At 38.7% G+C, this 12,435-nt stretch overlaps 1 protein-coding gene across 1 annotated transcript; it reads right to left on the bottom strand.

Moving 5' to 3' along the window:
• Window positions 1-8,473: 8,473 nt before the first annotated feature.
• On the bottom strand, window positions 8,474-11,904 carry LOC137940753 (beta-glucosidase 24-like). Its single transcript, XM_068785885.1, has 13 exons — window positions 11,749-11,904; window positions 11,578-11,644; window positions 11,422-11,480; window positions 11,098-11,173; window positions 10,916-10,996; window positions 10,697-10,784; window positions 10,191-10,443; window positions 9,915-10,030; window positions 9,479-9,729; window positions 9,351-9,382; window positions 9,164-9,269; window positions 8,978-9,083; window positions 8,474-8,875 (listed from the first exon to the last, which is right to left on the bottom strand). Exons 1-13 carry the CDS (start codon window positions 11,902-11,904, stop codon window positions 8,644-8,646), a joined length of 1,623 nt encoding a protein of 540 aa, XP_068641986.1. The 3' UTR covers window positions 8,474-8,643.
• Window positions 11,905-12,435: the final 531 nt, after the last annotated feature.

Below are 12,435 nucleotides of genomic sequence, written 5' to 3'. Positions count from 1 at the left end.
GATTCACGTTTTTCTTTTCTTACGAACGGGGATTTGACACGTTTAAAACTTCCCCTTTTATGTACACATACAATGAGGGAGAGACATATATGACAAGACATTTTCTTCTTCATTTGTTAACATTACACATCACCTCATTCTTTCCTTTAGGTGTAGAGCATTCCTACAATGTCATTTGTTATTGATGTGTCATACTACTTTGCTTATGTGGCATTTTCATGTAATACTACATGTTACCCGTGTGCCAACTCTTTTAGTGCTTAGTCGTGTTTCATGCAATGATCAGGACTTTGATTCTAATTATTGTTCCTGATTTTAACCATTAATTGATTGTTTAGCTAAACCTCCATTCTTTGTTTATTGAAAGGTCTGACTTTTGTTTAGCAATTGGCGATCGAATTCATTCAATCTTGATCTTTGATCAATGTTTGATGTTTTGAACCGTCAATTGAGCTTTGATTTTAGTAATTGACCTTGAGTGTCATAACCATTAATTAATTATTTGACTAAATTTCTATGCTTTGATGGTCAAGTGGTTTGACTTTGACTCTAGATCAATTGGTAATCAGATTTCTTCAATTTTGATTAATTATTGATCGATGCTATAATTTTGATGATCAATCAGGGTTCTAATTTTGATGATTAAATTTTCATATCCACGTATACATAAATCAAATTCTAAGAACAATGTCATTCTAATGTATAATAAAATCCTTACAATATATTACACAATCATTAGAAAAAAAGATACTTGAATCATAATTTATTTATAAGATATACTTACTCAAATTAAAATTACTAAATAATCTTTTATATAATCGGGTAATCAATTTATTGAATACAAAATAACCCTTATCCACTAATGTTCCTTTTAATCAACCGTAATTCAATAACTAGATAAAATTGTTCAAATTCTTAGTTGAGTAATAGTTTTTGTTATGTTTTTATTTTATTTAATAAAATAAATAAAAGATTGGGTAAACCAACAAGATTAACACCTTGAATCTTGTTATACCTAGGCCAGAAAAAATCCCAACTCATTTTTAATGAAAATTGCCAGGCATTTTAGAGGAAAAAAATAATAATACACTTAATAATTGATAAATGGGTATAGAATCCATGTCCGTTCCGTTTTAGTGTCACCAAAGGATGAGGCAGGGGATAGAAGATCCTTCATTTTTCATTAATTTTATATCCATTGAGAAATACGATTTAAAATCCAACTCGCAAAATTTGATTGTACTCATTCCTTGGTTGGATTTAGCCTTCGACAAACCCTATATGCCGTATCAATTTCTATTTCCAAGGCCTAGATTAGATTTACCAGTTCGTCACCTGTCACATACTAATATTAGGGTGATTGTATCTTGAGAAATCTAGCCTCATAAAGAATTTGCGAGATGCCTTGGATGAGTTTGATTTGATCGCCTAACTTCAAGATTAGGATGAAGTACCTTAAGAAATCAAGCCAAATGATAGAAAATGCAAGAGGCAAAAGATGCCATTACCAAGACAACTTGACTTCAAATAGAGACTGAGCTCAGTTAGAGTTGTGATTGTTAGGAAATTCAAATTTCCTATTCTAATTTGGGAAACATATTTATTATGTAATTATATTTTTTATCATTAATAGAATGAGCTGAAATTAAGTGATCTAATTTTATTAAGCCCATTAAGGAATGGGACATGGATATGGGCCAATTGAGTAAATACCATAGGGAATTATGGAAACCCTATATAAGGAGACACAAAATGGTTATGGTCCCCAAGATACTAAATCACACATAGTTTTTCTTCTCCCCATCCAGAAGAGAGACAAGGTCCCATTGAGGAATAAGGTGAAGGCGATTTAGTTGAAGAAGACCACAACATCAATATCCGTTCTTATCGTTCGTCGCAGTAAATTCCGCATCAGAAGACAAAATTCACGAAATGGATCCAGGTATGTTTTCAATCCTAATATTCTAGCATGTTGTAAAATCTGGATTAGAATTTACTATTACGGATTCTAACAAGTGGTATCAAAGCGGTAATGTTAGTTTATTAGGATTTTTAGATTAATTATGTAGAGATCGACATTGAGCACCGGCTCTGTCCAAAACTGGCACCAGCGCTCTCCAGGAAAGTTGAATTTCTCCACGGAAGTCGTCAGACGCTACAACGATATCTGACGGGATAAATGGGAGCGGTGACAAAATCCGCTGTAACGATGCCCCCACCCCCCCTTTCTCTCTGCGCGTGAGTAGAGCAGGCAATGGAAGAAGCCGTAGAGCCCGTCAATGCAGCGACGTCGGGCGGAAAAAGGGGAAGGCGACAGAGGAAGCCTGAAACGTTGTCCGTTGGGTAGCGTTTTTCTGTCGTCGCCATATCTTTTCCGTTGTCGGGAGGGGAAAGGAGCGACTACCAGAGAGACAAAAACGGGAACGGGTGCCGGAAGAAGATTGGGCGACAACAGCGCCCGTCGGGAGTGCTGCCGTGCCATTGGGCGACAACCGTGCCAGTTGGGAGCGTTGTCGTACCATCAGGTGCATTGTCGTGCCTGTTGGGCGACAACAACGCCTGTTAGGTGTGTTGTTGGGCGCTTTAGTGCCGGTTCACAGCAATGGGCGTGCTGTAATGCCTGTTGGGAAACTGCAGTGCCGGTTCCCCGCAGTGGGCACACGTCCATTGGGCAACTGCCTTGCCCGTTCACAGCAGTGGGCGCGCTGCCATGTTCGTTGGGTAACCGCAACAGCCGTTGAGTGCGTTGCAGTGACCGTTAGAAAAAAAAAACTACTATGGGTTTGTAAGATTTACCTAACGAGATTGACTTGGGTGAGTCAACTCGAACCGGTTGCTACAGATCAGGTCGACTCGGGCTAAGCTGACTCTTGCATTTGGCGCATATGTCCAATAAGGCTGCTTGTATTTGTTTGTTACATTTGGATAAATATTTTATTTTTTTATATATATATTAAATTACAGAACATTCATTGCAGTTCCAAGGAAATAAAGGCAAACGCCGCTGCGCCAATGGGGCGGTGCCATAGTGTTGGGCAACTGAATAAAAAAAAAAATTATTTTGTTCTGTTAGTCTAGTATTTTCAATCAAATTGTTTGAAATTACATGTTGCCAAAGTAACCTCTGTATTGTAGAATAATTTGACTAAAAATACATAGATGTTTGTACGGAGTTATTTATGCAAATTGTGTTGGGCCCAAAGGAAGACACAATTTGGCCAAATCAATAACGTACCTGTGATGATAAATACATGACAATTATAAAGACTTTTCATGTGAACAATAATCGGTCCTAAGAAAGGCTATTGTTTGACAGAACTGATTGTCAGTATTTAATCATTGCACTAAGAGTACCACTTACAATTAATTTATTTGTCCAAAGACTAGGAATTAATATTGTACTAGGTATCTTGAGATGGGTCCCCAATTTGGATTTTATTTTGTACCTGTCTTATTTTTCTTTATATGACATGCTAGTTAATGTTAGTATGGTTGTTTATTTTGTTCTTTATATAGTTTCTATTGATACTGCTACAAATGTTCCTGCTCAAATAAGCAGCATTCCAATGCTTGGCGGGACGAATTTTAAGGCATGGAAAGATACTCGGTTGTATGGATTTGGATCTTGCACTTTGGGCAGAGCCACCCATTTCTACTCCAAATAACCTCAATGAGGTTAAAATTGAGAAGTGGGAGCGCTTTAACTGAATGTGCTTGATGATCATGAAACACTCCATTCCGGAGGCGTTTTGGGGCTCTATGACAGAGAGCAAGAGTGCCAAAAAGTTCCTAGAAGAAATTGAACAAGATTTTGCCAAAAATGAAAAATCGGAGGCGAGTAGCCTTTTGGCTAAACTCGTTTTGATGAAGTATAAAGGCAAAGGGAACATAAGAGAGTACATCATGGAAATGTCTCATCTCGCGTCAAAACTCAAGTCACTTAAGTTAGAGTTGTCTGAGGACTTGCTCATGCACTTGGTTCTGATATCTCTTCCTGAACACTTTGGCCAATTTAAAGTGAGTTATAACACTCAGAAGGACAACTGGTCCCTAAATGAGCTTGTATCTAACTGTGTGCAAGAGGAAGAGCGACAACAACGGGATAAGACTGAAAGTGCTCACTTGGCCTCAACATCTCAGTACAAGAAGAAGAAGAGAGGTAAGGATACTGCGATAGGTTCTTCTTAGATTAAGAAACAGAAGAAGCAGGCTGAGGAGTTTACCTGTTTCTTCTTCAAGAAGTCGGGACATATGAAGAAGGATTGTCCCAAGTATGCCGCCTGGCATGTAAAGAAGGGTATGCGTCTAACTTTAGTTTGTTCTGAAGTTAATTTAACTTATGTACCTAAAGATACTTGGTGGGTGGATTTTGGTGCTACCACTCACATTAGTATGTCTTTGCAGGGTTGCCTATGGAGCCGACCGCCAAGTGATGCTGAAAAAATCATCTTTGTGGGTGACGACAATAAAGTTGCAGTAGAGGCTATAGGAACTTTCAGATTACAATTAAACACTGGATTTTATTTAGATTTATTTGAGACTTGTTGCACCGTCTTTTAGGCGGAATTTAATTTCTATTTCCATTTTGGACAAATCAGGTTTTTCTTGTTCTTTTGAAAATAATAAAGTTAGTCTCTACCATAATTCAAATTTTGTTGGTTCAGGTCCCTTAATTGATAATCTATATATGCTTGATGTTGTTAGTTCCTATAGAGAAATATTACAAATAAGTTCACGTGGTACGAAGCAAAAATTCAGTGAGAATTCCTCCACATTATGGCATAAACGTTTAGGACACATCTCTAAATAGAGAATTCAAAGGCTTGTGTCGGATGGAATTCTTGAACCCCCTAGATACTACAAACTTCCAAGTTTGTGTTGAGTGCATAAAGGGGAAACAAACAAACGTTAGAAAATTAGGTGACGAAAGAGCTAAAGATGTCTTAGAACTTATACATACAGATATCTGTGGTCCATTCCCTCCAGCTTCATGGAATGGCCAACAATGCTTTATTATGTTCATAGACGATTACTCTGAATCATATTTAATACATGAGAAGTCACAATCCCTGGACGTCTTCAAGTCTTTCGAAGCTGAAGTTGAACTTCAACTTGGAAAAAAAATCAAGGCTGTCAAATCCGACCGTGGTGGTGAATACTACGGACGGTATGATGGATCAGGAAAACAACATCCAGGACCTTTCGCGATTTTCCTCAAAGAGTGTGGAATTGTTTCGCAATACACCATGCCGTGCAAACCCAGTATGAACGGTGTTGCAGAGCTATGAAACCGAACTCTTAAGGATATGGTAAGGAGTATGATCAATCATTCTTCTTTGCCAGAGTCACTTTGGTGAGAAGATCTCAAGACCACAGTGTACATCCTTAACAGGGTATTGAGCAAAGCAGTTGCCAAACCCCTTATGAGCTTCGGACAAGCAAGAAGCCGATCATTAGGCACTTGCACATTTGGGGTTGTCCAGTTGAGGCGCGGCCTTATAGGCCACATGAAAGAAAATTGGACTCAAGGATGGTTAACTATTATTTCGTTGGTTACGCTGAACGCCCTCGGGGCTATAAGTTTTACGATCCCACATCAAGATCCTTCTTTGAAATGGGAAATGCGAGATTCCTTGAGGATATTGAGTTTGGAGGGGAAGAAAACATTAAGAATGTTGTCTTTGAAGAAGAATCTGTCATTGACAGTGATCAGGTCTCTATACCTATTGTTGTTCAAGACACAGTTTAGGCACTAGAGGCCAATGTTCAAGCTGTTATTCCTGACATTGTTCCAGATCAAAACAATAATGAGATTCTTCCTCTTGTACCACCTTTCGAACAAACTCAACAACCTCAAGAAGTGCCATTAATAAGATCCACTAGGGAGAGGAGGAATGCGATTCCAGATGATTATATGATATTTCTCCAAGAACATGAGGATGACGTTAGATTGACAGAAGAAGACCCGATTAAGTTATGTCAAGCCTTGTGCAGTTCTAACTCTCAAAAGTAGATTGATGCCATGAAGGATGAGATAAAGTCTATGAATGACAATGACGTTTGGGATCTCATCGAGTTGCTAAAAGGTGCGAAGCCCATTGGTTGTAAATGGATATTTAAAACCAAGAGGGATTCAAAGGGCAATGTCGAGAGATATAAGGTCCGTCTAGTCGCTAAAGGCTTTACTCAAAGGGAAGGCACATACTATAAAGAGACTTTCTCTTCGGTATCTTTGAAAGACTCTTTTAAAACAATGACACTAGTGACTCATTTAGATCTAGAGCTAAATCAGATGGATGTCAAAACTGCGTTTCTCAATGGAGACATTGATGAGACGATTTATATGGTACAACCAGAAAACTTTGTATCTGGTGATCCAAAGTCTATGGTTTGTAAATTGAAGAAATCCATCTATGGTCTCAAACAGGCTTCCTGTCAATGGTATCATAAGTTCCATCAAGTCATAACCTCGTACGATTTTGAGGCAAATATTGTTGATGACTGTGTATATCATAAATTCAGTGGGTGTAAATACTTCTTCCTGATATTATATGTCAATGATATTCTGCTCGCTAGTAGCGATATAGGCTTACTGTACGAAACCAATAAATTTCTGACGAAGAAATTCGAGATGAAAGATCTTGGTGGCTTCTTTTGTATTAGGTATACAGATACTTAGAGATCATTCTCAAGGTATCCTTAGGTTGTCACAAAAGAGTTATATCGATAAGGTGTTGAGCAGATTCGGCATGAAAGATAGTAAACCAGGAGACACACCCGTAGCTAAAGGAGACAAGTTTAGTCTCAAACAGCCCCCTAAAAATGATCTTGAAATAACAAAGATGCAGAAAATTCCATATGCATCAGTAGTAGGGAGTTTAATGTACGCTCAAGTTTGTACTCGTTCCGACATAGCATTTATAGTAGGAATCCTGGGCGGGTATTTGAGTAATCCGAGTATGCAACATTGGAAGACAGTCAAACGTGTGATGCATTAAGTGAGGAGAACAAAAGACTACAGGCTTACTTATCGAAGATCAGACAATTTAGAGATCATTGGGTTCTCTGACTCCGACTTTGCTGGATGCCAAGATAGCAGATGCTCCACATCAGGCTACATCTTTATGTTGGGTGAAGGAGCTATCTCATGGAAGTCTGCTAAGCAGCCTCTCATAGCCTCTTCAACCATAGCTGCGGAGTTCATTGCTTGTTCCGAGGCATCCAACCATGGAATATGGTTGCGAAACTTTGTCACATGGCTACGAGTGGTATATGGCATTGACAGGTCATTAAAGATTTATTGTGACAATAACTCGGCGATACTTTATTCCAACAACAACAGGAGCTCGATGAAGTCGAAGTTTATCGACATCAAGTTTCTAGTTGTTAAGGAGAGAGTTCAGGATAAGCAGATTTCTATAGAACATATAGGGACAGACTCTATGCTAGCAGACCCATTAACCAAGAGTTTTGCACCTAAAGTCTTTCATGAGCACACTGCTCATATGGGCGTTATTTCTGAGGATACTTTGGTTTAGTGAGAGTAATTTTTGTACTATATGTTTGCTTTAGACATTGAGTTATTCGATTTTTTAATAAAATTGATTGTTTATTATTTTATTTATGAACTTGCTTGTGTTTTTCTATGTGCAATGTTCACATTGCATTCAGAACTTTGGAAAGATCTCACTAAAGACTAAAGAAGGACCAGTTGGAAATAGGCATGTTTGAGATCACATTGCATGTAATTTCTATGCTACTCATCCATATTTGATCTATGTCATTGAGTGTATTAGTATAGTGATCATCGTGGTTTAGTCACGACTGTAATGTGATGAAAGTCACGGTGGTTCCATTATTAATATATAAGATGGTTCCATTATTAATAATATACAGATGCGCGCTTCAAGAATTTGTGATATAATTGTTTCCAGAATGATATGTAACCCAAGTGGGAGATTATTAGGAAATTCACATTTCATATTCTAATTTGGGTAACATATTTATTATGCAATTATATTTTCTATCATTAATGGAATGTGCTGAAATTAAGTGATCTAATTTTGTTAAGACCATTAAAGAATGGGCCATGGATATGGGTCAATTAAGTAGATATCATAAAGAATTATAGGAACCCTATATAAGGAGACACAAAATGGTTATGGTCCCCAAGATACTAAATCACACACAGTTTTTCTTATCCCTATTCGGAAGAGAGACGAAGGTCCCATTGAGGAATAAAACAATTTAGTTGAGGAAGACCACAACATCAATATCCATTCTTATCGTTCGTCACAGTAAATTCCGCATCAGAAGACAAAATTCATGAAATGGATCCAGGTATGTTTTCAATCCTAATATTCTAACATATTGTAAATTCTGGATTAAAATTTACTATTACGGATTCTAACAATGACAAGAACAAAGAGTTGCGTCGAATGTATATAAGGCATAAAACCCTGGTGAAGTTTAATCGAATCAAGGGTATAATATATTGGACCTCACGTTGCCGAAACATTTACTTTTTATCTTTTAAACATCCAAACATATAGTATACACCTTCCATGTGTATACACCTGCCATTGGATACGATAGGACACCCAACATGGGAAACGGGGCATAAAAAAAAGGAAAAAATGTAGCTCAAGAAGAAGCCCTGCTGAGGTACCCCAGTTTCCCATTCCGCCTCGAAGGTCTCCCGAGCTCTTTATTCATCGCTTTGCTAAACCAAATGCCAGAAGCCTTCGGAATCCGGTCCAAATTGCTACTGGTGTAGTTAACATAGTAAAGGCCGAGCCGGAAGGGATAGCCATTGTCCCACTCGAAGTTATCAATATAAGACCACAACAGAAACCCCCGAACATCAGCTCCTTCCCTGCTTTGGAAAAATTTACACGAAATCTTTAGGACAAGTTCCCTCTTCTTCTGTTTATCATTGGTGATGTTTAAGCTGATAAAGAGAGCAGTTCACAGTTACCTCATTGATTGAAGAGTATAACTTAGAGTATCCTTTATGAACTGGATTCTGTCTGTGTCTTGGAAGATCTCGTCCATCTGTTGCCCATTGTCAAGACTCACATAACCTGTCAATTGTTACTTACACATGAGTTTACTTAGCAAAGAGATGGATCATACCCAGTTTGAGGAGACTATTCTTGTCTACCTGTTTCCGTGATGTAAACTGGAGGATTGTTGTATTTGGTCTTGATGTAATCCAATAACATTTTTATTCCCTGAGGATATGCTCGCCAATATTCCACACCTCCTTCCTGTATACAGCTTCAAGCGTGAGTTGCAGAAGGAGAGTTTCTTAATAGTTCTAATTACAGTTTTAATTTTAATGTACTTACACTAGGCCCAATTTCAACGCCATTTTTCTCACCTGTATAGTAGCAATAACAATTTCCAGTTATTAACGAAACAGATCTCGCATAATTCTACAGAGAAAAAGGGGAGAAAGAAAGAATGGGCAAATTACTTGTGGTGACTGAGAAAGTGTCTGGAACATCGGGGCTGTCAGGCTCTTCTTGCCCTGGATCTACTGTCTTTGGGGGCGGAGTCCAAGTGGCATTGTCCATCACATAGAGAGTGACGTAATGGTTCACCCCGATGAAGTCGAAAGATCCCTTAATGTCATCAGATTCCTCTCTGGTGAACACTGGTAAACGGCTTGCTACTATCTGTTTGACCGATAATGGGTAGTCTCCGAAGAAAACTGGATCCATGTACCTGAGATGCAGATCAAATATGAGAATCCAACAGCATTTGCTTTTTTGTTACTTTAGTGTATGAAATCGAAGGAGGAGTTTAAATTTATGAACATGATGCGGCAGCACCGGGAAGGGAAGATAACAGTTCATGTTCTTAACTGCAATGAAAGAATTCAAAAATAATGAGTTGACGGAGAAACATACAGGCCTAAAGTGTTATCCAGAACTCGTTGACTGGCATCTACATCCTCGTCTGACGAAGTAAGAGGCATATACCAGTCGGAGTGAATTGAGATACCGATAGTACCATTTTGCTTCCCCTGCTCGATGATTCAAACAAGATCAGAGAAATAATTAAATAAAAAATTACGAATTCCTACTGTAGTTATCTTAGGGTGGTTAATCAAATGAACTCTTGCAGGCTTCATTTGGAGGAATTCGTAAACCAAAGAAAATCAACAATTCTGTTATGCGTTTCACCTGATATTTGGATCTGTAAAGTTTGACTGCGCTTGAATGTGCGAGGAGGAGGTTGTGAGCGACTATATAAGGCTCTGTGGAAGAGTCCCCTGCAGCACATTTTCCAGAGGAAGGGGAACATCTCCCGGGAGCATTGATTCCATTTCCATAACCATGCGTGGCAAAGATCGAAGGCTCGTTTATGGTCACCCACTTCTTCACTCTGTCCCCGAATTCCTTGAAGCATAAATCAGCGAATTCAATGTAGTCGTCCCTGAAACCACCAACCCAACATTTGTCAACATCTAGCTCGTTCATTGCCTCGACAGTTTTACGAGAATTCTGGGTCAGCTACTTGATTACCCGCTGTAATCAAACACTCGTTAGCCATTGCAATGAAAAGGTTAATGGAATAGCTACTCAATAGTTAAAATGGAGATGAGAAGGCACAGTTTCTTTGGTTTACTAGGCACAATTAATTTGGATTTTTTCCCCCTAATCTAGTTATTTGTACGTGGGTGACTCACAGAATTCTCTTGCTTCTGAATCCTCCATATTCATCCTCCAGAACTTGAGGCACGTCCCAGTGGAAAATGGTAGCCATGGGCTCAATACCTTGAAAAAAAAAAAAACAAAGAAAAGGAATAAAGAGTAAGAACATAAGACGGTGCCTTGCCAGTTGCAACATAGTACTCCTGCGAATATATAAAATTAAGCTTCTCAATGAGACTGAACCATCTTCTTACCATTTTGTATCAGTTCATCAATGAGACTGTTATAATATTCCACGCCTTTCCTGTTCACTTTCCCGTATCTTTGCGATCCTCCTGTCCGAAGTCAAAATTCCAAATTAACTAAAATCCCTTCCCATTCCCTGAAAGTTGCTTAAGAAAGACTTGCAAACGCTTCTCTGTACATCACTTAATACCTGGAAATATTCTGGGCCATGATATTGAGAACCTGTACAGATCCGTCCCCAAGGTCTTGAGAATCTTACTATCTTCCTGAAATGTATAAACTAGAGTCAAGCTACAGAATTCACTTAAGGAATAAGATTAATAAATCATTGTTCGTTAGCTCTATTCCTCGATTAAAAATTTAGAAGCTATGAAGCATGGTAAAAAGCATGAATCTATATAAAATAGAAAATTAGGAATGAATGAAAAGGGTCTGTGACTGTTTTAGACTGTTGCGTATTCTGTTCAAACTACTCCTGTAATTTAATATTTTTTAATCTGCAACTCAATCATACCTTGTAGCGATGATAAACATCAGCGGCTATATCTCCAGTTCCCCCGCCCAGAACCTTTCCTGAAGTCACAAAAAAAGGTTTGATCATGCGGAATCAACATCTCATTGAAACGGATAAACTGTGCCATGGATGAACTCGTTGAAAATTTATGTTTACCTGGAATTGCAGTGAAAGTATCCCAGATGCTTAGTCCTCTTCCATCTTCATAAGCTGCTCCTTCCACCTGACATTCTCGCAATGCGTCAAAAGAACAGAGAGAAGTAGGAAAAGTTAAGCTGCTGAAATCGCATGAGATGTCGAGATCATTTTTTATATTGTTTCGTATACCTGATACGCAGATGTGCTGAAACCGAATTGAAAATCTTCGGGGAAGAACGTCCTGTCCACTGCATCGCAGAAGATTTCTACGTTCGTAAACAGAATCAAAGAAAGGAGTAAAGAGATGGTGGTGTTAAGAGGAGACGCCATCTTCTCCGGGTTCATCGCAGGGTCGCTAGACGCAGCCTTGTTTCACGTATAATATATAACCAGCGAAGGGCAGTCGCTTTTCCCAACACTAAAATCTAATGACAAATCCACCCACGATGATCATGATCTGCTCTGAGAGGCAGCCGCGGATTTTTATAAAAGACGAAGATAATAGAAGTCTTTCCGGGGGACTTTTCTGTCATTATGAAAAGTCTGCGTGTCTTTGCTTCATGGGGTTCCGAGTTCCTAGTCGAACTTCCATGGACAACTGATCTCTTTCATTTTCAGGTCTTGTTACGGTAAAAAATGGCGGCTTCAAGGCGGAAAAGTAGAAGTGCTTGGCTAATGGCAATCGAATATTTATCAGAGCCCACGAGAGACGAGCCCCGGCTGCCTGCATCTCTCACGTGGGTTTCTTATCTGAAGTGAATAAAGAAGCTGAGAAGAAATAAATAAAAAGAGTGGGATAAGCTTATTAATATATCATCTCAATATTCTAATCTCCTATTTGTTTGTAGGAAAGAGAGCGTTACACATCCGTTTAAG

Source organism: Aristolochia californica, unplaced genomic scaffold (genome assembly GCF_029961685.1).
Source record: "Aristolochia californica isolate CCGP_79_NKW_82.1479 unplaced genomic scaffold, dmAriCali1.0.hap1 SCAF_9, whole genome shotgun sequence".
Lineage (NCBI taxonomy): Eukaryota > Viridiplantae > Streptophyta > Magnoliopsida > Piperales > Aristolochiaceae > Aristolochia > Aristolochia californica.
Note: the sequence above shows the minus strand (reverse complement) of the source record. Positions and strands in the feature narration are given on the sequence as shown.